Here is a 27,352-nt window from a genome sequence, read left to right on the forward strand (position 1 = left end):
CTTTCACCATCTTTCTTACTTTAATTTTAAACTTGGGTTTTAAACTATTTCTGTGCTTGTTGTGCTTGTTGCTGTTCCATAGTCAGAAGCAACTCTCTGGGTGTTCTGGCAGTCTGCCTTTGACCCATGGGATTGGTGTAAAATGGATTTACTCAGTCTTCATTAGGGACATTGAGGCCCGTTTTCCCCCAATGATTTGCCATTTCTCCTGGCAGCCATGGAGTTTTCACAAATCCATGAAGCAAGAGCACCTCTATTAAAGGTACGGCATTGATTTCTATTTTCTGCTTCTTTTTTTAACGTTTATGAGACATCACTGATTGTTAAGTATTCCAACATGGGATACTGCTGGAGTACACATTCTACTTGTTATAGGAGCTGCAGGACACAAAAGATTCAAGTGGTGTTTATTCTAACTGAAATAACAAGAGGTACTACTGCAACTCTTCCCCAGCGTCTACCAAACCAACTGTAGATTCATGGAATCATAGGGATTTGGAGACTGGCTCTTCAATCCACTGAATCTGCACCGATCATCAACCATCCATTTACACTAATCCTATATTGTTTTTATTCTTCCCACAGTCCCTGCTCCTCCACCCTACACTAATTGGCATTGGCCAATTAACTTCCCATGCCACACATCTTTGGGACGTGGGAGGAAACCAGATCACCCGAAGAAACCAATGTGGTCACAGGAAGAAAGCAAAATCTAACCAGAGACAGCAGTGGAGGTCAGGATTGAACCCAGGTTGCTGGTGCTACATCCACCTCCAGAAGGATGTAGACAGTAGTATGAGCGAATGCAATGCCACCTCCTGCAGGTTCCCCTCCAGGTCACACACTATCTTCATTTGGAAATATGTCACCATTTCTTCATCACCGCTGGGTTTAAATGCTGGAACTCCTTATCCAAAAATGGATGTATCTTCACCAACCAGACTGCCGGGTTTCAAGAATATAACTTTAGGCTTGGAGACCCAAGAGACCACAGATGCTGGAATCTGGAGCAACATACAAGACGCTGGAGGAGCTCAGCAGGTCAGGCAGCATCTGTGGAGGGAAATGGACAGTCGACGTTTTGAGTTGAGACCCTTCATCCGGACTGGAAAGAAAGAGGGCAGACAGCCAGTATAAAAAGGTAGGGGAAGGGGTGGAGCAAAGCTGACAGGTGATAGGTGGATCCAGGTGAGGGGGGGGTGATAGGCAGGTGAGGGAGGGGGGAGAGTGGGAATGGTGTAAGAAGCTGGAAGGTGATAGGTGGAAGTGACAAAGCACCACGTGGCTTCCAGCTCTCATTCCAGGCCTCCCAGTTTGACCCCAGCAAGGATCCCCGGTGTTTATATTCCATTGATTTCTTCTATTCCATGGTCCACTGTCCTCTCCAATCAGATTCCATCTTCTCCAGCCCTTTGTCACTTCTACCTACCACTTCCCAGCTTCTCATCACCTTTTTATATTGGCTGTCTTCCCTCTTTCTTTCCAGTCTTGATGAAGGGTCTCAATCCGAAACGTCAACTGTCTATTTCCCTACATAGATTCTGCCGGACCCGTTGAGTTCCTCCAGCTCCTTTGTGCGTAACTTTAGGTTTGGCCTGGTTTCTAGGTTATAATAACTGAATAAACACAAAATAGAGAGGATGCAAATTCCACAGCAGTGAGTTTAGATTTAGATTGGAACTGTCTAAAGGAACATTCCCTCACCTTCAGGAAAAGAGGAGAGTGAAGGGGAAAAAATTGTTCCAGTAATTAAATAGAATAAAAATAATGCTAGGAGCTGGAAGATAATTGACTCTGAAGCCACCTGTATTTACTGCCCTGTGAAAGAAAGCAATGAATCTTTTGTTGTGGAGGTTCAATGTCATCCAGGATAATGGTCTGACATTTCCCCCTCCACCTTTGTAACTGATCCTCTGAGCTCAGGGCCACCGTGTGTTTCCTGCCACTATCCTGCTTCTATTTCCCTTTACCCTCAGTTCTCGCGGCAGCTGTTTCCAGCCATTCTTTGTCGATGCAGGGAGAAGGACGAGCCTGCTGCTTCCGGTGATGGGACAGGAAAGCCTGCACTTGATTGGGGTCAGCACCAAGCTTGTAGGCAGCATGTATACTTTCCATCTCTCCTCTCTCTCTCTGCCATCCCATCGACCGGCCTCTTGACTAACTAGATCCAACGGATGTATATGGTCCATATTTTATATTGGTAATTGAGCAAGAATTTAACTATCAATGCACAAACCAACACAACAGGCAGAATATTTTAAATTTTCTTTGACGTACTTCTTCATTCTTTCCTACATTACAATAGCAACTACACTTCAAAAGTAATGTTCTTTGGGACATCTTAAAAGGGAATGAAATGTACTATACAAATACAAATAATATATCATACTATATCTTTATCTTCTTTCATTCATTCTCCCTCTTCCCAATTTGAGCAACTCACATGTTTCACCCCACATTAGGTCAGTTGAGGATGGATTGCAGCACAGATTCAATAAAGTGACAAGTAAGAGAATTAGTTGCATGAACCTGATATGGTATTTCACTGAGGCATGATCTGATGGATGTGATCAAAGTATGGATTCAGTAGGTTTTAGACCAAGTCGCTTGCCTGGAAATTCACTTCTAGTTAGTAACACTAAACATCAGTCAGCAGGCTTGGAAATAGAGGCTGGAGGGATGAAGGGTGAGGACCAGAGGAACTCTATCACTGTTCCGTCTGGGAGGATGGACTGGGTTAATGATCCTATGGTACTGGTTGAAGAAGAGAAAGGCCTTCCGTTGTTCTGTCAAACATTCCTCAACTAGCAGACAACAGAATAACTGTCTATTCTTCTCATGATCATTTGTGCAATCTTCTTTTGAGCAAAATGGCAGTCACCTCATCTCAAAAACAATTGTGTGCAGAATATAAACGAAAGTAAAACTGTGCTCATCCAAAACACTGCTGACTGTTTCTTAACTCACTTCAAATCTCATTCACCCATCATAATCGTACCTGCTGACCAACACTGACTCCCGCTTTAAAAACACGTTGACTTTAAAATCTTTCTTGTATTCAAATATCCGCATGGATTTGATCCTCTTGTTTCTGTGAAGTCATACAGTTCTTGAGGATATTTTTGTTCCTCCAATTCTGGCCTTTCGCACTCTGATGATTTTAATTCTTCCGCCACTGGCTGCTGTGTCTTCAGCAGCCTTGGACCAAAGCTCTGCAATTTGTTGCCTAATCCTTCATCCCCTCCCTCCTCCTTAGAGAAGCTGCTTAAGGCACAACCAAACTTTTGATTATCTATCCTGACATCATCCTCTGCATCAAATTTTGACAACCTTTTGTTTGATAAATCTCTTGAGGCACTCCTTTGCATGTTCCATCACCCATTAGCAAGTTATACTTTAAGTGAACATCTTTAGAGGTCGTTCAGAAAAAAAATACTGCAAAACACATTTTCGTTCACCTCAAGCCACCCTGTGCTCCAAGCCTAGATGCAAAAGTACAAATTCTCCCTCACATGGCTAATTTCCTGGTAACTTTTAACTGTTTTAATTGCACCTGGAGAACAGAATGATCATCTGCCTAGTGACAGCCTCTGTGTAATCTGTTTCTCATTACTCGACAACCTAGGGAGAGGCACTAAGTCTTCCATGGTGCCCAGTTGCTTTGCTCGCTACCTAAGGGTCACAGCCATCTCAGACAATCAAGGCTTTGACTACAGCAGAAGGAAACGGCTGGTGTTGGAAATTCAAACCGAACATTGCCATTCCTGGCATTTATCACAGCACTCAGTCACTGGAGCATAGAGGAAGGTTATTTTGAGCAGGAAACTTGGGTGGGAGCTGAAAGAAAACAGAATCGCTAGAAGGGATAAATTCATTTGAATTCCCAACCCAACCTTCCTAATGTTCTGATGTGTACTATGGAAAAACAATCTAATGGGCTATGGAATGGAATTCCAATTGCTGTATATAATCCAGGCATGTTGATTGAACTTTACACTAACTCTAATGATCACGAGATACTTTTACTTGACACTCTCTACTGTACACAAAAGTTATTATAACAGCTTGGTGTTGAAGGTGATAACAGAATATGACTGTGATATCATATGTGATTGACAATGCAACATGCTACCTTCCTATTGCTGTTCCCTGACACAGATCAATGCTGTTATTTCCTGAAGTTGATTAAATAGCTTGGCTTACATTCAGAAGCTTCTGAGCTCAGAGCTTAAAGCTATTCCAAAGTAACATTTAAAAAGAGAGATGGGGATGCAGTGCCCCAGCTGGCCCGGATACTGGCACGTGGGCAGTTGGCAGAAGTCAGGAATTTTTCACCGGATGGCCAAGTTTCTGATGTTTGTACCTCTTTAACCTGCCAGAGACTCAATGTTCCAGTGGCTCAATATGTTGATGCATAAATATTAGGTCATTATTCAAAGGTTAAAAGCAGTTGCCAACAGCAGAGGCGATCTGAACCTGATGTTGCAGTCAGAACAGTGTTGAGGGTACTCAATCCTGTTTCTAACCTATTCCTTCCCCAAGCTGGGCATGGAGCTTCATGCTGTATTAGATATCTTTATCCCAAGCATTGGGCACAAATTTTGATTGTTACCAGCATGTAGGAAATGGATCCAAGTGGATTGACTACTCATTTAACATCCTGCCAATGAAAAGCCAGTTGTGAAACAGAAGGCTGATCCAATGATGGTTTTTAGCTAATGCTGAAGATTATAATTCATCTGAAATGGGCAGTGTTTCATTCTCCTGTGCAAGAATCCTTTGACCCAAGTAGAACATTCATAAATTTATTTGATCACACAATGTCAGCGTTGCTAAAATGCCAGCATTATTGTCCACCCATCATTGCCCCATGAACTGAGGAGGCATTTAAGGTTCTTCTACATTGTTGCAGGTCTGGAGTCACTTATATGTCTGACCCTTCAGGACATTAGCATGGTAGCGTAGCAGTTAGCGTAACGCCTTACAGCACCAGCGATCTGGGTTCAATTCCAGCCGCTGTCTGTAAGGAGCTTGTACGTTCTCCCCGTGTCTGCGTGGGTTTCCTCCGGGTGCTCCGGTTTCCTCCCACATTCCACAGACGTACAGGTTAGGAAGTTGTGGGCATGCTATGTTGACGCTGGAAGCATGGCAACACGTGCGGGTTGCCCCGAGAACCCTCTATGCAAGATTCATTTCACTGTGTTTCGATGTACACGTGACTAATAAAGCAATCTTATCTTATTAGTGAACTAGATAGGTTTCACAACAATCCAGAGGTTTCATGGTCACCATTAAAAATACCAGCTTCTATATTCCGAATTTATTTAATTACTTGAATTCGAATGCTCCAAGATAGGTTTTGAATTTGTTTCCAGATCAATGTCCAAGCCTTCAGATGATATTGTACCTTCAAATATACAAAAGTAATACAACTTTGGTTTCTCTCAGACACATTTTCAAGTCTCCAGATTTTATTGAAACATGCACAGCCCTTTGGCAGTGAAGGAGGGAGGAAAGTGTTTCCAACAGAATGGAAATATTTCCAGAATAGGCATCCAAAAAACTTGGTGAATAGGCCAGTCAATCCCACCAAGTGGTGGAGAGTTTATTTGGATCAAAAGGAGCAATGGGAATAAAACAGAGATGGAATATTGAGCCAAGACCCACTGGAACCTTCATAGAAGTTGGACTGTACATGTGTAGGGGTGGGGAGGTAGGCAAAGGGTTGGAGTAGGACCCTTGGGCAAATCCACTCACTAGCCTGCGGCACCTAGTGGGATTACTTGTTAAAGTAATGAGATGTTCAGTTGCACTGAAATCTATGTTACCATGTTCAGAAATCTGGTGGGGATGGCAGGTATCAGTGTCAATCAGCATCCATGTATTAAGCTGGTCCTGGTAACATGTTGTCACCCATCTCTTGCATGGAGGTTGCCAGCTGTACTGAGTCAGAACAGGAAGGCTTCAGGGTGGATTCCCAATTTGAGGCAAGTTAGTCAGTGTCAGCCAAAGTGGCAAAAGGAAAATAAAACAATTGGTCTCAGTGTCCCCCAGGCTTTCTGTTCCCAATTATGATCTAGTGAATCCTTTTGGGAGGGAAGTAGGGAGTAGGTGGGGAGGAAGTGGGGAGCACGAGAGTCAGCAGTAATTCCCCATGGTCACAAAAGGGAAAAAAATGACGAGTTTAAGCAAACATAGCCACAGTCCATGATGAAGGATGGTTTCTGCCAGGAATAATATCCATTCCTGTAAACTAACTGCCTCTCCCCCAGTTGGAAAACAAACTGGCTCTTCATCATTCCAGTGCAAGGTTTCACTTACCATCCAACAGTATTTCATTCCACCTCTAATATTTTGTCTCAATTTTCCTGAGTAGTGCTTTGAATGACTCAACTTTAATTCCTGGAGACCTGGACAACCTGGGAGAGTTGATCCCAGAACCTGATGAACCCAGTTAAGTATACAGTTGTGGATTTGGATTGAAAGTGGGGAACTCTGCCACTATAATGGGGCAGACTTTTACAGGAAAGTTTTGTTCAAAGAGACGAAGTCCTTTCCAGTGAAGGACTGTGGGCTTCAGGAACACGTCATGGTCGGTAGTGAGAGCAGATTGAACATTAATGTGATCCTCTTTGCAACAATATGACAAGATAACACTCCGTTTTAAGCCCAGTATTTTGTGAAATAACAATATACCACTCTCTTAATTACCTCTGTTTAATAGGTTTGAGGCACAAGGGCAGCACATTTGTGCATTAGGTAGTGCTGCTGCCACCTCACAGCTCCAGAAACACCATGTCCAATCCTAACCTCTGGTACTGTGTGTGAAGTTTGCAAGTTCTCCCAGAGACTGTGTGGGTTTCCCCTGGGTGGTCTGGTTACCTCGGCAGCCTGGTTGTTAGGTCAATTGACCCTAGTATAAATTAGGAGAATCAGGAGGTGTTGAAGGGTATGGGAGAGAATAGATTGCAGGGAAATAAGTGGGAGAATGGGATTGCTGGGAATGCTGAGAGCTGACACAGATGCCCCAGATGGCTTCCTTTTAAGTAGCAAGTATGAGAAATAAGACATCTCAGAAACAAGGGTACACGTGTTTCCATAAGGTTAGCCTAATGCTTTCTGTGACAAGGACTATTCGAATCAGCACACCTGTTCATTCAGTGTGCTCCAGGCTGTTCTCATTCTTCTGAAGGAAGCAGAAGGACTTCTTTACTATGGCCTTCCCATTATGACTTCCATTCATAGATTTTCCCTCTGTTGATGCTGCCTCCAGCATTTTGCGTGTGTTGCTCTAGATTTCCAGCATCTGCAGTCTCTCCTGTGACTTTGTTTTTCCCTCTGACCACAAGGAGTGGTTTTATGGCCAGGTGATCTGCTTTATTACAGTTGTGCAAGGGATAAATATTGGCCTTGATGCAAGGGAATAACAACTTTGCTCTTCTTCGGCACACGCCTGAGAAGACAGACAAGGTCAGCATTGTATTTTAAAGACAGTACTTCTGTCAGTACAGTCCTCACTCAATAGTGTACTGGGATGTCAGCCCAAATTCTTGGGCTGAAGTGGGACTGGAACCTCTGTATCTTCTGTCTCAGAAGCAAGAGTGCCAGCATCTGAATGACAATTGACACACAGTTTGGTCTGCCCCATCCAATGTTCAAAGCCAGTAACTCTAATAGTCTTAGAAAAACACTTACAACTACCTCATTAGTTCCAAGTCACTCAAAAAAGTGTAGATATTTGTCTTTGAAAAGCAAAAAAAAATTGCAGATACTGGAAATACTCAGCATGTCAGGCAGCATCTGTGGAGAGAGAAAAACAAAGTTCCAGTTTCAGGTTGATGATAGTTCATTGATTCTATCTTCACCAATGCTGCCTGGTGTGCTGAGTATTTCCACATTTTCTGTTGAAATCTGTCTTTGCCATCCCTCCCACCTCATTGTATTAACCACACAGCCTAGATGACAGGTCTCAACCCTAAACTGCCTATTTCCCTCCACAGGTGTCATCTGACCCACTGAGTTCCTCCAGCATGTTGTTTGTGGACAGAGAACAAAGCCATTCAGACCAACAGGTTCAAACTATTCTCATGTCTTTTTAATCTAACCTCAAACACATACTTTTTTTTCTCCCTTAGGAGTTTATCTCACATCAGTTACTTCCTGTGTTAGCAAGTTCCACATTTTCAACCTTCCCTGGCTAAAGACACAGTTGCACAGCACAGAAGCAGGCCCTTTGGCCCACCATGTCCATGCCAACCATTATTCTTATTTAAACAAGTCCCACTTATCTGCACTTGCTCCGTAGCCTTCTATGCTTTGGTGATTCAAGGTCTTGTCTGGATGCTTCTTAAATACTTTTAGAGTACATTCATCCACCACCTCCTCAGACAGGTATCTCCAGAATTGATTTAGATTAATTAATAACCACCTTTCTTTGAAAGCCCCTAGAATAGATTGACAAAGCAGTTTTCTTTACATCTTACAAACCTTTCCACAAGCTTAAAGGTGCACACCACAATGATAGCAGCCAGCTGGTAATTTACCCCTGATCGTGCACACGCTTAGAAAGAGTATCCTTAAGCGACAGTTACTAAATAAAAAACTAAACTTTGGCTGAAATTTTACCCTACTGGAATATTGAAATCAATTGATAATAGCAACAAATTAGTTAACAGAAATGTAAATCAGGAAGTGAAACACAAGAAACAGGAGGAAGCCACTCTGCGCCTTTTGCCTGCTCTACCATTCAAGATTATGGATATTCTTTTCCTGCAATAACCCGATACCCAGAGATACACTTACTATTGAAAAATCTATCACCACCTCAAAAGTACTCAGTGACAGACTCAACTGTCAGTGCAGAATTCCAAAGATTCACCACGTGCTTCTTCTCATCTCAGTCCTGATGGCCGCCCCCTTCTTTGGAGACTGTGCCCTCTGGTTCTGGACACGTTAGCCACGAGAAATATCACCCCTGTATTAACTCTATCAAGACCCGTGAGAATTTTGTGCACTTCACTACGATCACCACTCTCATCTAAATTCAGTAAAACAGAACTCAGTCTGCTTAATCTTTCCTCCATCCCAGGTGTCATTCTGGTGAACCCTCATTGCAATCCATGTATCATAAAAATATCCTTCCTAAGGTAAGGGAGACCAAACCTGTTAACAATACTCCAACTGCGGCATAATTGTAGTAAGACATCTTTAACTCTTGCAATAAGGGGCAACATAAAATTTGTCTTCCTAATTGCTTGCTGCAGTTGCATGTTAAACTTCAGTGATTCATGTACAAGGTGATCCAGGTCATCTCTCACCATAAGAAAAAATCCATTCTTTTATTTTCCTAAAGTTGATGACTTCATATACATCTTCTGTGGCTATATCTTCACTCATTTAGTTACTCCATCTATATTCTTGGAAGACTCTCTGCATCCTCCTCACAACCCACCACCACTCACCTTTGCATCATCAGTAAGCCTAGAAATATTACACTCCATCTCCTTATCCAAATCATTGATATTAATTTTGAATAGCTGGGGTCCCAATAACAATCCCTGCATCATGCCTTAGTTAAAGCTTTCCAACCCAAAAGTACCCTGCTTAATGTCTGTTAACCAATCCTCAATCCACAGTAGTATGTTACCCAAATTCCACGTGCTCTAATTTTGTTTAATAAACTACATGACACATTATCAAAGGCCTTCTGAAACCACAAATATACCACATCCACTGGTTTTCCCTTATCTACTTGTTACAAACTCAAAAATACTTAACAGATTACTCAAATATTATCTCCCTTTAATAAATCCATGTTGATTCTATCCAAACCCATTGAAGTAAAATTTCAATAATTGCAACCCGGCCATTTGGGAATCCCAATGGATCAGCATCTGGCTCACCAGGTGTCCCTTCCACTCAGTGGGGCCCCAGTTTAAACTCACTCTGCTCTCTTTGCCACTTTCCCTCAAAACCAACCTGGTTTTGTTCCCCCATGCTCACTCGAAACTTTCTGGAGCCTTTTTACCTGTGTTCCTTTTAAACTTTCCGGGTTCACTGGAAAAGATCTATTTGTAACATCTAAAGAAGTGAATTAAACATATGTTGTAGCATTAATCAGAACACCATCCTGTCACCCATGAAGCGTCAAAGTCCTGAGCATACCAGTTTAACAATTTCACTGTAATATTTTCTTAATGATCTGCTGCTACTTTCTTAATAATAGATTTTATCATTTTCCCTACTACTGATGTCAGGCTAACTGATCTGTAATTCTCAGTTTTCTTTCCCCTTTCTTAAATAGTGGGGTTTCATTTGCCACCTTCCAATTATAACCATTCCAGAATCTATGGAACTTTGGAAGATGCCAACCTTTGCAGCCACTATTCTCCGCCTCCTTCAAAGCCTTGGTATACTGGTCAAATCCTAGGAATGTAAAGGCCTTCAGTTCTATGGATTACTCCAATACTTTTAACTACTGCTAGTTTCTTTCAGCTCATTTACTCCAGGACTTTTGTCTTCCATGAAGGACACAGAAAGAGTATCTGTTTAATTTCTGTGTCAGTACAATTTCTCCAGTACTTTGAGGGATCCACGTTAACTGGTTCTAATCTTTTCCTCTTGACACATCAATAGAAGCTTAAATATTTCCATTTTATCCCTTTGCAAAAATTTAAAAGGAGGTGACCACTCTGGGCCATAATCTACTCAATGTTTCCAACCCTCATTAATCTCAACCCCACATACAGCCAATCTTGCAAGTAAGTGCATAGTGGGGTGCATAGATAATGAATACTTACTGTACTAATGAATGAATCAGCCTGCCAAGTCAATCAGATGCCAGATTATTGTAATTTTACTGTATTAGAAACATTTACAAGAGTAAAATCCCAAATGATGGTATTATTCTTGTTATGTATATACACCATTTAATTTCCTGATTTATACTATGTCTTACACAGTTTGGACACCCAAGACAACTCCCACTAGTGTTTTCTTCCCCTTGCTGTTCCTTAGTTCCACCCAAACTGATTCTATTTGGAGAAACATACAAGTCCGGAGTGTTTGTATGTTTCAGCTTGTTCCAACAAACATACAAGCCGAAACTCATTGGATTTCATTTCCCACAGGCCCTCTAAACTCACTGGGACTGTTTCCTGTTCCCTTTAAACTTAGCGGGTTCACTGTAAAATTTGTGCAACATGTAAAAAAGATTCCAAACCAAGATTCTTTTGCTCTTGTCTTTATAACCAGAGCCACCTCTTCTCCTTTTAAATTTTAGAACAGGGATAATATGGATTATGCTGGAATATTTAATTCCCTGCCTTGGTCACTTTGCGACCACATCTCCCTAAGGGCTCCACGATCACTCTATTTGTTTCTGTGTGCCATTAATTCATCTATATCCTGTTATGAATGCTGGATGTGTTCAGATAAAGAGCTTTTATCTTTGTATTTTTTCATCATCTTTTCTTGCTGACTGTAAATTAAAGATATATTATGTTCTTACCCTTCCTGAAAGTCTCTGGTTATCATTAACTCTTACATTACCCTGCACTATTTCCTTAGCTTTTCTCTTTAACTTTCTAGAGTTTCCATCAGGTTCCAGCATCACTTGCCCTGCCAGTCTTAACTTCTTTAAACATATAGCGATACCATTGGCCCCAACTCACAGAACCCCCTGACTCAAAGTCCATACTCCAATGCACTGCATGTTACACTAAAACATATCATGCCTCAGCAGAACCCAAAAGATTTATATTCCTAGGTTTTATTAGTTCTAAATCAGCTGACTTCAGTTAACCAGTTCTAGATGGTTACCCAATTATCTGGATGACTAAAGCCTAGTTGTTTACCACTATATGAAACTCACCACTAAAATAAAGCCATAAAAGAGAATCTGATAAACAGCTAAGTATTTCAAATGAACTGAGGACTTTAAATAGTATTCCATCAAAACATTAAAAAGAATAAAACTCTATATTTCCCAGAAATAGAACCCACCAAAACTGAATTTAAGTGTGATTTAATTTCTCTGGAGGTCCAATTGCCTTTAAAACTGAACATCATGTGCCCTCTAGAGGATATCCAGAGAAAGGACCTAATTAAGGAAGTTGACTTTACATTTTTAATTCAGCACATTTTGACAATAGCTCTTTTTCCCTATAGTCCCACCCAAGATCAGATTGATTGTTTGCTTTCCTTCCAGCTCAGATGCTTCACTATCTTCTGTCATCTCCTGCAAATGTTGCCACTTTCATACGTCAAATTTAAAAGAGGACACCACCCCCTAAATTCCAGACTTCAACTCTCAAATCTCATTTCTATTCTTGGAAATCTTCTGCTCTTCTTACACATTGTAAACTACACCAATTTGTCTTTTCTTAGACCTCAAACTCATGACTGTTCAATTTTACCCTCCAAGCCACAAGACTTTAAAACACAAACTCAGCATTACCTACCCATGACTGCAATTAACCTGGCATTTTCCACTATTATCTAATATAATGCTGTAAATCTGCATCACTGCTCTTGGAGCACCAGCCAGTACTTCCTTGCAAATATATTCACATATCAGAATTTTGAATATGGACAGGAGCCTGACCAACTGATTCATCTCTATCCACATCTCATTACAACAGCTTACCCGAACTATATGAAAAGCATTTTGGGTGAATTGACAAACCAATAACAATTACATTACAATAATCAACCCTTCAAGGAGGGATTGAAGAAAAATATCTAAAAATTTTAAGTTAACTCAATCCGTTCTATATAAACTGAATCTTGATTAGGTATGAGGGACATCTGGTGGTGTGATGAAGAACACAGTATACAGGAAACACACACCTCTGCACTGCCCTGACACGAACTATACAGGAAACACATAATTCTGCATTGACCTGACCAGTAAGAAGCAATAATGAAAATAAAAAAATTGTCTGGAAGACAAATAATTAATATAGATTGAGACCTAATGTCAGACACAGGTCTTTAACTCAACATTTCTTACAGTTACCAATGTATGGCTGGTCTTCTCAGACTCACTTTGTTTGATGAAATGTCTTAATACTGTACATCTTTACCACACCATTTCTCTAAACGCTTTGCAGATTTTCAACATTTAGCATTAGCCTTCATGCAATTAGCACAGTATTGATTCGAGATCAGATGACTGCGTACTCAACAAAATACATCAAATCCCAGGTGAAGTTAATAATTTAGGTACATCTTCAAAGATAGTAAAAGATCACATTGAATTCAAATGAGCCAATAATTTTGATGCTTGAATATTTGCAATGAAACCATAGGAGCCTTGTGACTCAGAGTAGAACCTATGGGATGCATTCTACATTGGGATGGCATCAGAGCAGCTGTTTGGGCTGCTGTTAACGACTCAGGTTCAATCATGACCTTTGTTGATGTCTATGTGTAATTTGCATGTCCCTTTGATTGTGCGAGTTTCCTCTGGGTTCTGCTATTCGAGGACATCTTCAAGAGTTGGTGCCTCAAGAAGGCAGCAGGAGTGGGTGGAGGGATAATTGGCCATTATAAATTGTCTCTAGTGCCCTAGTGGTAATATCTGGCGGGGGAGGGGGGGGGAAGTAGTTAATAGAAATATGGGGAATGGAATTAATGTTAAAATGAATGTTCCATAATTGGTGCAAACAGCCCTGTTCCATGCTGTATGCCCCTATTGTTTAAAATCCCACACCAAATTTCTATAACCTGCAGGGTATTATCTTGCATTTGCATGCATTCCAAACCAAGCAACAGTTTTCTTGATAACCAAGTTTTACTTGACCACAATTGAGCTTGATTAGCAAGTACTTGCCCATAAGTACCATGCAGTTTGCAACACAACTGCAGAATGGGTTATTTCATGGACAAGTGTTGGGTGCCTGCAAAGGTCTGGACTGGTCTGGAAACAATTAAGGGGGCTCAGAAAATGATGGTTTAGGATCAGAACTAAATGCTTTTGTTTTGTTGTATATGGACTATCCCTAACCTCAGGCTTGGTCATATAGGTTTCAACAAGCGAATAAAACTGCACACAATGGTTACACAAATGTCAGTAGTGGGTTCATTGTGCTAATCTCAATTATTCAATTAAACTGTAATCCCCTCTATATTTTTGTGGAGATTGCATGGAACACTTTTAGATTTCTTCAAGGAATGTATAACGTGCTAGAATTATTGCATTTTTCCTCTCAAGCCGTAAGGAATGTTGCTTCAAGTGAGACCACCAAATAATTACTAGCCACACATTTGATAATGTATTTCCTGCAGGATTGTGTTGTGTACAGAACAGCAGGTATATTTTCCAAATTTCATGATCTTTATGACATTGCACTAAAGCAGGAGGTTAACCACTGCCTTCAATCTGAACTCAATATGGGATTTTAGCAAGGCACAGATTGAAGATGATCATCAAAACAACAAAGAGAGAAGATAAAAATTACAAGGAAACCATTACAACATGGAAACACTTCCAGATGGATGCAGAGTCCACAATATCTTTTAAAAAGGGAAGGATGAAAAGAAGGCAAGGGGGGGGGGGGGGGGGGGGGGACTTACATAAATAGTTTTGTTTCAGAAAGATAACAGGCATCAAACAGTCCTGCATTACAGATTTGTGATTCCAGTAATAAACTTACATTTCTAAGCCTCTTTAGTATGGATGGAGGAACTTCAAATGCCACCCATCAAAGCAAAAGCAAAACATTGAAAACAAATCTGGTGGATGAACACTTGAAAAGCAAGGTTCATTTGTCTTTAATGCACCTTCAACATGATGGTGTCTATGCAGTAGCATGTACAAGCTGCATGCACTTATAATACAATTTCCACATCGTAAAATAAACAATGAGTTTATCACTAACTGTACAAAATACTTATAATAGCTTTCATTTAAGACCACTTTACAGTATTTACACTCCCACCCCCCCCACAAAATTAGTTCGTACACAAATAGAAATCTTATGCATAACCCACATCTACATTCAGCATAAATGTGTCTAGTTCATTTTCTCTTTTATCGAAATTTAAGAATTATCAATGAGATAATTTAAAAGAAATCCAAAGACCTGAAAAAATTCTGTGACTTTCTGTAAAAATTCATTTCAAATTAATATATGACAACATCTGAAAAGATAAAATTGTATTTAACTTTAATAGTACAAAATATAACTTGGGTGCTCTCCAATAAAAAGTTTTGGTAGCACATTAGGAGTTCCAATTTTAAAACCAGGGCGCAATTGAACTTTTTTTAGACAGGTAATGGAGGACTGAACCACACTGGGAGAAGCCCAGGACTGGAAAGGTTCTAAAATTGCAGGTTTGCTCTGACCATTCAGTACAGTGCGAGGAGCAGAGGCATGTGATTCAAAAACCTTTCTTCTCACAGCACTGGGTTAACAGTCTTAAAGTCAGTGGGAATTCAAGATAGCTTCTTTTAAAATTTTCATGTACATCCCAATTGCAATTAAAGATAAAATCAAAAGAATGTTAAAATAGGCTATATTACTCGAAACTTTTAACTTTGTTTAAAATAATGTAATTTGTAATGATTTTAATCATAGGTTGGTGGAGATGACCACTCAGTCCACTTTATTTCTTTCTTTATATTATACCTCTTATCAGCAATTACACAGGTCCATTCTATTCAAACATCTAAAAGAATTGAGCCAACCATTTTCAATGTGTAAAATTACATTAACAGCAAGAACTAATCCTTTTCCATTTAGTCTAGTCTTGTGAAAAAGACCTAGCAAGTGACCCATTGTGGGCATTCAAACTTTACCTTCATTTAATCCAAATGGTTTTAGCCCAAGTCTGCACTGACACTTAAGGGGTGGGGAAAATCTTTCAAATACAATGCATATTTTAAAAAATAACTTAATTTTTTCTCCTTTGAAGACAATGTCCAGTTTGAATGGTTCAGTCAGCCTTATTACATGAATGCAAGTTTACTCAAACCTAGTGGCAATGTAGTATTGGAGCTTAACTCCAAGTTCATTCCATTTGAAGTGCTTTATCACATCCACTGTTACCACTACAAAGCAATTCCAACATTCAAGATATCCATAGTCCTATACAATGTTTCCCCAGAGAAAAGAAACTGAAACAAAACTACCAGGTATTATCACCAAGATTAAGGTGGTTCTAGTTAATTAGCAAGTTTTTTTCTGGAGTAGGTCTTTGTAATGCAGCGGCGAACTGGCATTTTGGCGAAAGGAGAATAGTCTTGTTCAATGTCACCAGCCAATCTCTTGGAAGGGGAGCTGTCTATTGGTACAATATCTGTGAACAATTCAACAAAGTAAAGAATATTAACTTCATAATTCTAAATATGTTCTGCAATGTAGAAGTGAAATGTTCCAAAATCCCAGGTTTAGTTCCTTGTCATTGCTAAGTATTCAAAATTCATTCCAGAAAAAATGGGTAGACATATGGAAACTATCCATCTTCCATTCAAAAGCACATACAGACATCAGCTGAGGGCAGGAAAGAAGTTGCTTTGTGATGCCTTTTAGTTTAAAGTTAATTTTGGTTTTATAGTCAATGCCATTTGGACAAGGGACCAGAAATCTGATAGGACTGCCCAAATTGTACATTAGTAATTAAATATCTTCAAGAAGGAGACATTTAAGCCACAAATGGGAAAGAGGGCAAGTACCCCAAGAGCAAAAGGAAATTTAAGTAGCAAGGAGGAAACAGTCTGTTAAGGGAGATAGGTTAAGGAAACATTTCTCACCTCGAGCATAATGTAAAGAAATGCAAAACTATCTATTTTGATTGGTTGAATAGAAGAGCAGAATATTGTTAAAATGGAGACAAACTACAGAAGATTTGTACCAAGGATTTGAAGCCCCTCCAACATGAAATATAACTAATATGCACAAAGAACAATTAATTAATAAGGCACATGGAACAATGCCCTTCATGGCAAAGGAATGAAGTACAAAATAGGGAAGTCCTAACCCAACCAACCGTACAGGACATTGGTGAGATCACACCTGGAGTACTAAATATAATTTCCGTCTCTTTAAAGGAGGACATTATAGGCAGTGAAGAGAACATAGAACAATCCACTTGGCTCTTGATGTTTGTGCCAAACATGATGCCAATTTAAATGACACATCTGCCTGCACATGATCTATATCCCTCTACTCCCAGCTTGTTCATGTGTACATCTAAATGCCTCTTAAACGTTGCTATCATACCTGCTTCCACCACTTCCCCTGGCAGCGTGTTCCAGGCACCTACCTCTTGTGTTAAAAAAAAACTTGGCTTGTAAATCTCCTCTAAACTTTCTCTCCTCTCACCTTAAAGCTATGCCCTCTAGTACTTGATATTTTCATGCTGGGGTAAAAGATCATCTACCCTATCTATGCCTCTCATAATTTTACATACTTCTATCAGGTTACCTCTTAGCCTCTGACACTCCAGAGAAAACAATCCAAATTTGTCCAACCTCTCCTTATAGTGAGTACTCTCCAATCCAGGCCACATCCTGGTGACCTCTCCTGCACCCCCTCCAAAGGCACAATCCACCAAATGTGGCCTAACCAGTTTTATACAGCTGCAACATGACTTCCAACTTTTATACTCATCACCCCCAACTGATGAAGGCAGGTATGCTGTGTACACCTTCTTTACCAACCAAACTACAGGTGTTGCCACTTTCAGGGAACAATGGACTTGCACCCCAAGATCCCTCTCTACATCAGTGCTCCTAAGGATCCTGCCATTTACTGTATGCTTTCCTCTTACACTTGACCTCCCAAAGTGCAACACCACACACTTGTGCGGATTAAATTCCATCTGTCATTTCTCTGGCCATATTTCCAATTGGTCTATATCCTGCTGAATCCTTTTGACAACCTTCTTCACAATCCACAACTCTGCAAACTTACTAATCAGCCCACCTACATTTTCTTCCAAATCATTTACGTAAACATAATCACAAACAAGAGGTCCCAGCACTGATCCTTGTAGAACACTCCTGATCACAGATCTCCAGTCAGAATAACACCCCTCAGCCACTACCCTGTCTTCTATGGCAAAGCCAATTTTGAATTCAATCTACCAAGTCTCCATGGATCTCATGTTCATTAATCATCTCGATTAGCCTATCATGAGGGACCTTGTCAAAAGCTTTACTCAAGTCCATGTATTCAACAACCACTGCCCTCCCCTCATAAATCATCTTCATCACCTACTCAAAAAACTCAATCAAGTTTGTAAGATGTGATCTCCCCCACTACAAAGCCATCCCTAACAAGTGTGCTTTTCCAAATGAGAGTACAAGATTCACAAGGTGGATTCCTGGGATGAAGGGGTTGTCTTATGAGAAAAGGTTGAGCCTATAGTCATTGGAATTTAAAAGGAGAGATTGTTCAGGGGCTTGATGAGTAGCTGCTGAAGGAATGTTGCTTCCTCTCCTAGGGGAAGCCAAGGGGCATATAGTTTCAGAATAAGGGGATATTTATGATAGACGAGGAAGAACTTCTTTCAGAGGTTGTAAATTACTGTAATTCTCTACCCCAGAGAGCTGTTTGACACACCTTACATCATGGGTACACAAGATTGGCAGCATGAAAGGTGATAAATAGCAAATAAGGGATTTCATCCTTCCGAATGAAACTTCTCTTCCTTGCTTCAGTTCAACTTAAACCCATACACGCATACATAACAAAATCCAAAATTCCTTTCACATTCACCTTTGATACCAGTTCTTTTTTTCGCTGGTGTTCTCCCAGTATACAACAATGGTGACTGAGTGAGTGTCAGCAGGCCACTGGCAGACAGACCTGATTTAACTTTGTAACTTGGTGATGTTTCAACTACAGAACACAAACAAAAAAAATTAATAGAAAGAAGGCATTCGTTGCAATTCTCTGCTTTATCACTTAATTGCTTATGACCATTCGATTTAGAATCTGAACAATGTGTTCATTCCCACGTTGCTTTTTTCAGTCGAGGTTTATTTCTCATTACTTATCTAGCACTCTCCTGCAATTTTGTGCTTTCCTGGCTCCATGCTCCTCGAGTAGCTTCATTTGATGGTCCTTTTTCATTTTCCATACAAGCACCTACATTTCCCATTCCCATCAAACTGCTAATAGTACAATCCCTCAAGAATTTCTCTCCTATTCCTTTTGTTCACAAAGACATTGGATAAGTAGGAATGAACTGTCTTTCTATCGTGGTAAATTAGAAAAAGTAGGCTCGTACATGTGGACATATAATTCGGAATCCAAAATGTTTGTAATCTAAACAATGTAGCAAGCTTCAACCAGTGCAACCTTTCAACTCCTCTCTCAAACCATCCAGGGCCCAATTCGGCTTTCCAAGTGAAGTAGTGAGCCACTTGCTCTTTGCTCAATCTAGTGCACAATATGGTCTCCTCTGCAATGGAGAAGCCAAAGATTGGGTGTTCACATCGTGAATCACCTACACTCAGTCCGCAGGGGTGACCTTGAGCTCCCCTGTTGTCTTTTATTTTAATTTTCCATCTTTCTCACACACTGATCTGTTTGTCTGTGGCCTCCAGCACTGTTACAAGGCCCAATGCAAGCTTGAGGATCAATATTTCATCTTCCGTTTGGTCATGTAGCAGCCTTCCAGACCCAATATCAAATGCTCCAACTTTAGATAACTAATCCCATCTGTAATTTTGGCTGTTTTTCCTGTCTTGGTACAAGCCTGGCCTGCCGGGCATGTCCTGCAGCCTTGCTGTTAGGAATATATAAACACAAACAAAGAGCACAATCCAACTCTAAGTGGCACATTTGCTCATTTGGTCTCACCCTATCAGAGATATTGCCTTTGCCCTCCCCCCAACCACCCCCCCCCCCCCACCTTCTTTGGTACTGAAAACTAACTAATTTCCCTTTCCTGACAAAGGGTCTTTGACCTGAAACAGCAACTGTTTCTCTTGACCTGCTGAGTGTTTCCAACAATGTCTGTTTTTCTAATATGCTGCCCTGTAATGCAGATCTTCAACTCTTTCCTTTTATGCTGGAAGTGAATGGTCACCAAAACCCCCAGTCCAGGATTAGGTGGTTGAATGAAACCAAGACAAATCTTAGTTCTTCCACAACTGCCAGGACATTTTAAAACCTGAAGAGGTCTGTAAACAAATTAGTACAAACAAGCAACATTCCTACAAACCAACAAATGCAGGTGACCGATAACACCAATAAGTGCGAGGTGGAGGGAATGAATGGCAGTGCTAGAGTGAAATTGGCATTGCACAAGGGTTCATTTAATCTGCATACATCAGACAAGCTCTCGCAAGTGCCCTCACTCTTAAGGATGCAATAAATCTACATAAGTGGATTGCACAGCAAATTCAAATCTGTAGCACTTAATCAATGGGTGCTACAGCCAGATTTCCCTGTCACCATGTCATTATACTGTGACATCCCCATTTGATTTTCAGTTAAAGAATGCTGCAGCTGAAGTTGCAGCCTACTTTCTTAACAAAAAATATATAAATGTGGTCATCTCTAACAGACAAATTCATAGTACTGAAATGACAAATTGAGTTACTTGTTTCAGGGTTGTAGTTGTACCTTCATCCACTTTTTCACAAACATCCCCTCCCACAGAGACAGTAGTTTAAGAACAAAACCAGAAAATGCTGGAAACATTCAGCTGTTCTCTTACCATACATTTTAATTCAAATTTCCAACAACTGCAGTACTTTTCTTTTCTAGTGCAGGAACAAAAACAGGCTGCAATCATAATTTTGGGAAAAGCAAGGTATTTGGAAAATCACCTGGACTATTGAAGACATCATCGTCAACTGAACAGTGCAATATAGTTTCATGAATAGGAGCAGAAGAGCTGGGAGAAGACTGTCTCTTTTGCAGCTCTACTGATGTAAATCCAGATTCTGAAGAAGTTCCAGTAAAATTTGTCTCCTTGCGCTTTTTAACTTCTCTTCCTTCTGTTGCCACAGGAGAGATAAAACTACTCCCACGTTTTCTAGAATGAAGGGCAAACGTTGTCACTGGACTATCTGGAAATCTTTGGTCCCATTCCACATTAGGGGATTGATCTTGTAACCTGCTCACTCCTTCCATACTCAGCTCTTCTAAAGGCAGAGTTTTGCTGCTATAGTGTTCTGTAGGAATGTTGCCATCTTTTTGCATGACTATAGGTTCGCCCACCTTCTGACTCTTCCTACTGAGTGGAGTGGTGGCTGCTTTCTTCTTTCTTGGCCAGTTTTTAATGGCATCTGGTGTTTGGGAGGGCCGAAGCTTGTGTGTGGGTGAAGGAGTCCAGGGCACGGCTCCCAAATCTGTTTGTGATGGAGAGGATGTGTTAGAGGAGCACTGGTTTGGCGTATAGGATTGGCAGATATAAGTCTGCACACCCCCTTTTCTAGGTGTAGCCTTTGCTGGAGTGCTGAGAGACGTATGGAAACAAAATGATGGGGATATATGACCTGCTTCGGTTCTTCCCGAATGTTTAATGCAAAATTGTGCCTGCGCCTCACCTAATGGACTTTCGCACCCACTTCTCTTTAAGTAACCCGAGAGAGGACTATTATTGCTTTCACTGACAGATTTCTTCAGCTTTGGACTAACCCCTGCACTGGAATTGGTCCGCTTGAATCGGAGTTTGGGAAGCCCAGAATCTTGCATTTCCAGCTCAACCTCATAGGTTGGCATTGAGGGCCAATTGCAAACATTTGGAGTTGATGTTTCCCTTGGAACTTCAAGCATCTGCTGCTGCTGTGCTGCTGCAAGTCTCTGTCTCCTATCTGGAGTCCAGCGGAACTCATATGACGTGGATTCCTTTTGAAGCAGGGATGATTTAGTAGGAGCCACAAAATTAACACTGGAATTAGAAACGTTTCTCTGCACAGCAAATTTCATTCTTAAGCCAGAGCCTTCCTTTGGTGAAAGACAATCTTGTGATATATCACTATTTTCTTTTGTCTGCAAGCCAGTTGCACTAGAATCAATTCTACTAGCCAAAGGAGATGAATCTGGTTTCTCCAATATTAAAACAAGTTCAGAGGCTGTGCTTTGAGAAAGGCATGAGACAGAATGTGATGAATCCAAAGCTCCAACAGCATTAAAACAGTCTGCTCTAAGATTATGTGAGTTGTCACAAGTTACTTTTAACCAACTGCCAGAAGCTGTCTGGTTGGTAACACAGCTTTCAGTTGTGTTAGGAATCCCAATGTTTTCTTGTTGCATACACTCATACATACTGGCCTTTGATTTCCCAAATACCTTGACGTTCTTTGGGGACTTATTCCATGCATTATAAATTGTGCTCATATTTTTTTCTGGGGTTTTAAAAACTTGGTTTAATCTGGGCACTGAAGTGGCAGGTTCTGGTGGAATTTTCAGTGGTACTGTAATTGCTTCAGCTTCAGAAACTAATTTAATTGATGTATCCAATATTGCCTGAGCTTCAGATAAATCATGTACATCATGCTTAGATTCTGTAATGTTAAACCCAAGCCTTACCCTCATTGTATCTTTGAGATATGGAGATGTTGAATTTGATGTAGAAGGTGACAAAGTCCCAACTGGGCTTTTATCTGGTGTAGAGTTACAATTTGATGGTTTTTTCTGATCAACTTTTGAGAATACAGCGTTAAGCCCAGCCCTTGCTCTTGACCTTGAGGATTTGAGGTATGGAGATGTTGCACTGCATTTAGAAAGCTCTGTCACCTCAGTTTTCAATGGTGTTACGTTAAAAACTGACTGTGTCTTTATAGGGCTTTTAGGTGACCTTGTAGAGTATTTTGGTGGTGGCTTTGACTGAGATTTTGCCGGCGTTCTGTTAAACATTGACCGTGTCTTCGCTGGGCTTTTAGGTGGTGTTACAGATTTAGATGGTGTCTTCAACTGAGATTTTGAAGGAGTAGCATGATAGCCCACTCTTGTTTTTCCTGGACTCTCATTAAACCTGGTTGGTGTACGCAGACTCCACATTGATCTGGTCATGACTGGAGTTTTAAGTGGTGTTTGAGGACTGGCTTTACTAATATTCCTTGATGTAGAAGGGGTGCTTGGAATTGATTGCGAACAATTGCTTTTATCTGGTGAGCTCAAATCAAGGCCTCTTCCACCAGTTGTCTTTGAGGATTCTGATATCCACAATTTTTGGGGAGAAACAAAAGATTTCGCTGGTGTGCAAGAGATCAATAATTCATCAGATTTTGACTTCCTTAATTTTAGTTTTCCTGATGTACAGAGCTTCGATGGTTTATCTTTTGACAAGGTATCAATCAAACAGGATGGAGATGGTCTTTTTGATTCTATTTCTGAACTACTCAACACAGATACATCTTTGACTGGTGCTTTCACTTGGGAACCAAATTCTACAGTTGAGAGGTTTGTACAAGGAGATGCTAAACACTCACTCTGCCTGGAAGATTGTTTGGCTGGTGAATGGTCTTTGTAAGGAGACGTCAGCTTCAGCTGTACACTAACAGTGGAAGGAGATTTAAATAGAGATTGGCCTTCCATTTTCCATGGTGAATTACCTTCTTCAATTGTTGCTTTAATCAAACGTTCACTTCGCCTTGGTGACTGAAATTGTGAATCTGTTGCTATTTTCCGGGGTGAAGATCCTTTATTTAAGAAATTTTTGGCAAAATTTAGGTTCTTGGATGGGATTTTGGCATTCTTTACTTTCTTCCTTGGTGTTAAATAATGGTGTGTTGGCCGGGATCTTTGGGCAGCTCTGGTCTTGTCAGGAGAGTTCAACGTTTGCTGGGGACAAGACTTTGGACCCTGAGAGATTAAACAAAAAAATTATTACAACTAAATTTTAAAAAGGTTTTAAATTAACATCCCGATTTCTAACAATGTAAAAATTAAGCAAACATCCTAGAAGTTTATTCTAGACATTCAGTCAACTATAATTAGTGCAAAAGCTGGAATGTAACATTTACTTCAAGATTTGGCAGTTAATTTTTAAATGACACCTCAGTTTAAATGTTAATACTGAGGACAGGAACTCCTCCCAAATTAACTACCAAGTTGACAGCATTTGCACCTTTTGGTTTTTGCATTTGCCCACAAAAATTGAAACATAATACTCCTAATCCAATATTTAGCATTGTTTTTAAAAATTTCAGTTAGTAAAAAAAGTACAAGAAATTTGAGTGGGAAAAACAGAACAAAAGTCAATAGCGTATATAATTTTATTTCCCATTCTTGAATTAAATTTGCAAGTTCAATCATACCTTAACTAATAATCCCTCAGAAGGTGAACGAATCCTCTTGTTCTTAGGACTCTCAAGTCCAAATACAGCACCGAAGAGAAAACGATTTGGAGACTGGATGGCTTGGTTGCCTAAAGAGAAAAGATCAATTAAGTGCTGTAGAAACATTGTATCCCTAGAGTATACCTTCTTCTATCGAGCTTCCAACATCTTGCCTTAAATATCAGTTAGTTTTGTTTTGTATTTTACGGTGCAAATAACCTTGATTTGTAGACAAAAGTGCCATATTTCACAGTACAGTCCCACAAAATGATTAATCATCAAGATGTATTTTAAAGATCCTGTTTCAAAGATCCATGTACGTTCTTTGGATGATTGAATGGCATTTTTTGGTCATCCAGCTGAACTGCTGAACAAACAAGTGCAGCCTCCCTTTGACAGGTCATCTGAAAGAGGCATGGGTTATTATATAGTGCTCTTTAATGACTTCATTGGAGCAACAATCTAGAATGAGCCTCAATCCTTCTTGTTGTTAACCAGACAAGAACTTTATCAATATACCCAGGATAGCATGTGCTCACACTCTTTCCCATATTCAAGCATATATTTAAATTAAAAAATGTCTCTATATACAGAAATAAGCGTGATTGAACACAATGCTCCATTAGAAATGAATACAGAAACTATTAAAAAATGGTTAAGGAAACGCTTGCTATTTAGTGGCTTGATAGGCAAAATCATTGTCAAATATAAAAATTAAGAGTTCAATTACTGGTACATGCCAAGTTAACTGGTCTCAACTGCCAGGAATATTAATTGGTGAGATCTTGGCCAACTCCTGAACTATATAGTAAAATAAGGTTCCTCCCACAAATTGATTAATCAGCCTTTACTTGTAAAATTATCAAAAAGAATAGCAGGCTCAGCTGTGCCAGACAATTACTGACTGGTGCCCAAAGAATTGTAGACTGGGGTGCAAAGATGAAGCAAGAGAGGAGAGATAAAGAAAGACTACAGCAAATACACACAAAGACAATGCCTTTACCTATCAAACCACCAAATAGCAAGTGTTTTCTTAACCATTTTTAATAATGTTTCTGTATCCATTTCTAATGGAGCACTGTGCTCAATCAAAAAAATAACATCTACTTATCACTCTGTTTAAAATTAATATATGCAAGGGAGACCACCTTTAACAAAAAATAACTTCAACAGATCAGAAACTTGGAGACACAAGAGACTGCAGATGCTGGAATATGGAGCAAAAAAACAAACTGTTGGAGGAACTGAGCAGGTCAGGCAGCATCTGTAGAGGGAAATAGACAGTTGATGTTTCGGGTCAAGACCCTTCATCTGGACTGAAAGAGTAGAGGGGAAATAGCCAATATAAAGAGATGAGGGGAGGGGGTGGGGGAGAACTGGCAAATGATAGGTGGATCCAGCTGTGGAAGGGCAATGGGCAGATGGAGGGGGGAGCAGTAGAAATAGCGACAGAGGGTAGGATCAGAAACTTGCTGACGTAGAAAACTCATCCACTTTTCAAATTTACGCAAGAACATTAATGCAGTATGAAAAATTGTTCGTTACTTAGAAGCAATTTGTAATTTTTGTTACCTGCTCCTTTTGCTTTTTGTGACAATGACTGGACTCGCTCCAGACTCCGAGACATTGGACGAGAACCAGAGTAGAATGTGCTAGAATGTCTCCGGGCAAGTGATGCCTTTCTGATGCGTGGGCTCCTCCTTAGACACAAGTCTACACATAAGGAATAACTATATAAGGGAAAACTTTTTCAAAGCCTAAATATCAGGCAAAGTACTGGATTCAAATATTTAATCACTCTATTTTCATTTCTTCACCTCGAATTTAAATTTTCTCCTGTTTGCTCCACAACTGAGTAACGTTGAAATAATATTCTAGGTTGGTATCATCTGCAAAAAGTTTATTTGTACCTGAACACCTAGTTCAGAAACATGTCCAGTCCAAATCTTAATTTTATGATGTACTTGTTAACTAGCTTTGTAACTCATTGGTCTATATTTCATATTATTATAAATGCAGCTCATCCAGACAATTTGAGATTATCTACAAGGGCAGCTTCAATATTTGAGGCTTGATACTATCTAGGACAAAGTATCCCCCTTATCTGGCATCCTATCCATCACCTTTACCAGCATACCATGTCTGCAAATTATTTTATCTGCAAGATCCATTTTGCAGCAAATCAAAGTTTCCTCTATAGAACTTCCCAAAACTTTGAATTCTAACAATTGGAAGGTTAATGACAAAGTACAAAAAAAAAAGCCATTATGTGCAAGTTCTCTTTCAGGTCATATCTTGACTTGACTTGAAAGTGCCCCTTGATTGGAAATCCTGGATCTTCTGAATGACACTGTGGGAAAACCTTCACCATTAGGACTTCCTGCAGTGTTCAAGATGGTGCCTCACCTCCAACTTCTCAGGTACAAATTAGGGATGGTCATTACATGTCAGCCAATTCTTTCCCAAAAGTTATTACTGAATCTGCTTCTACTACGCTCACACCCAATGTGATCCACATCATGACTCCGTTAAAAAGAAAATCATCTCACTGCAAGGTTATGTCGCTTTAGTGAAATTTTTACTTTAATGACATATCTTGATATGTGGAATTTATTATCAATGAACTAAAGTGCATGAACTGTTCATGAAGTACCTGATCCACCACCCAAAGACTTACTGTTAGACAATGCTTTCTCTGGAGATTCTTCTACAATACTAACATCAGAGTTGGACTCTGAACACCTGTAAAAGACAAAAGAAACGATATTTTAAAAAAAAAAAGACATATGATAACCAACATCTATCAAAGAGCATTCCCTTGTTAAATAGTTTAATTCCCAGTGTCTGAAGATATTAGTCATCTAATTTATGACACAATAGAAAGTTAACTGTATTTTATCTGCATATGGTCACGCACCTTCCTTGAATCTGCTTGTGCAGAAGCCGCTGTGGCACCTGCTTGTGAAGTGGTGTCTCAGTCACTTTCTTGGTTAGCAATTTCCGATTACCTAAGACAGGCAAAAACATATTAAACTTACTTTCTCCTTTTGTTAACTAGATTTGATACTCATTACTAAAGTAAAGAATAAATTATTTGACAAGTTT

At 40.0% G+C, this 27,352-nt stretch overlaps 1 protein-coding gene across 3 annotated transcripts in view; it reads right to left on the reverse strand.

The window, feature by feature from the left end:
• Positions 1-14,738: 14,738 nt before the first annotated feature.
• Positions 14,739-27,352, reverse strand: part of ticrr (TopBP1-interacting, checkpoint, and replication regulator) — a 32,016-nt gene continuing 19,402 nt past the window's right edge. The window contains exons 16-22 of one of the 3 annotated variants that reach the window (XM_052040673.1): positions 27,165-27,255; positions 26,925-26,989; positions 25,820-25,960; positions 24,227-24,336; positions 20,789-23,771; positions 18,726-18,848; positions 14,739-16,302 (exon numbers count right to left, since the gene is read on the reverse strand). In XM_052040673.1, coding sequence (XP_051896633.1) covers positions 16,169-16,302; positions 18,726-18,848; positions 20,789-23,771; positions 24,227-24,336; positions 25,820-25,960; positions 26,925-26,989; positions 27,165-27,255 — 3,647 coding nt within the window. In that variant the 3' untranslated portion in view covers positions 14,739-16,168. The remainder of the gene's footprint in view (positions 16,303-18,725; positions 18,849-20,788; positions 23,772-24,226; positions 24,337-25,819; positions 25,961-26,924; positions 26,990-27,164; positions 27,256-27,352) is intronic. The other 2 variants (XM_052040672.1, XM_052040674.1) reach the window with 2 other exon arrangements.

Source organism: Pristis pectinata, chromosome 28, assembly GCF_009764475.1.
Source record: "Pristis pectinata isolate sPriPec2 chromosome 28, sPriPec2.1.pri, whole genome shotgun sequence".
Taxonomy (NCBI): Eukaryota; Metazoa; Chordata; class Chondrichthyes; order Rhinopristiformes; family Pristidae; genus Pristis; species Pristis pectinata.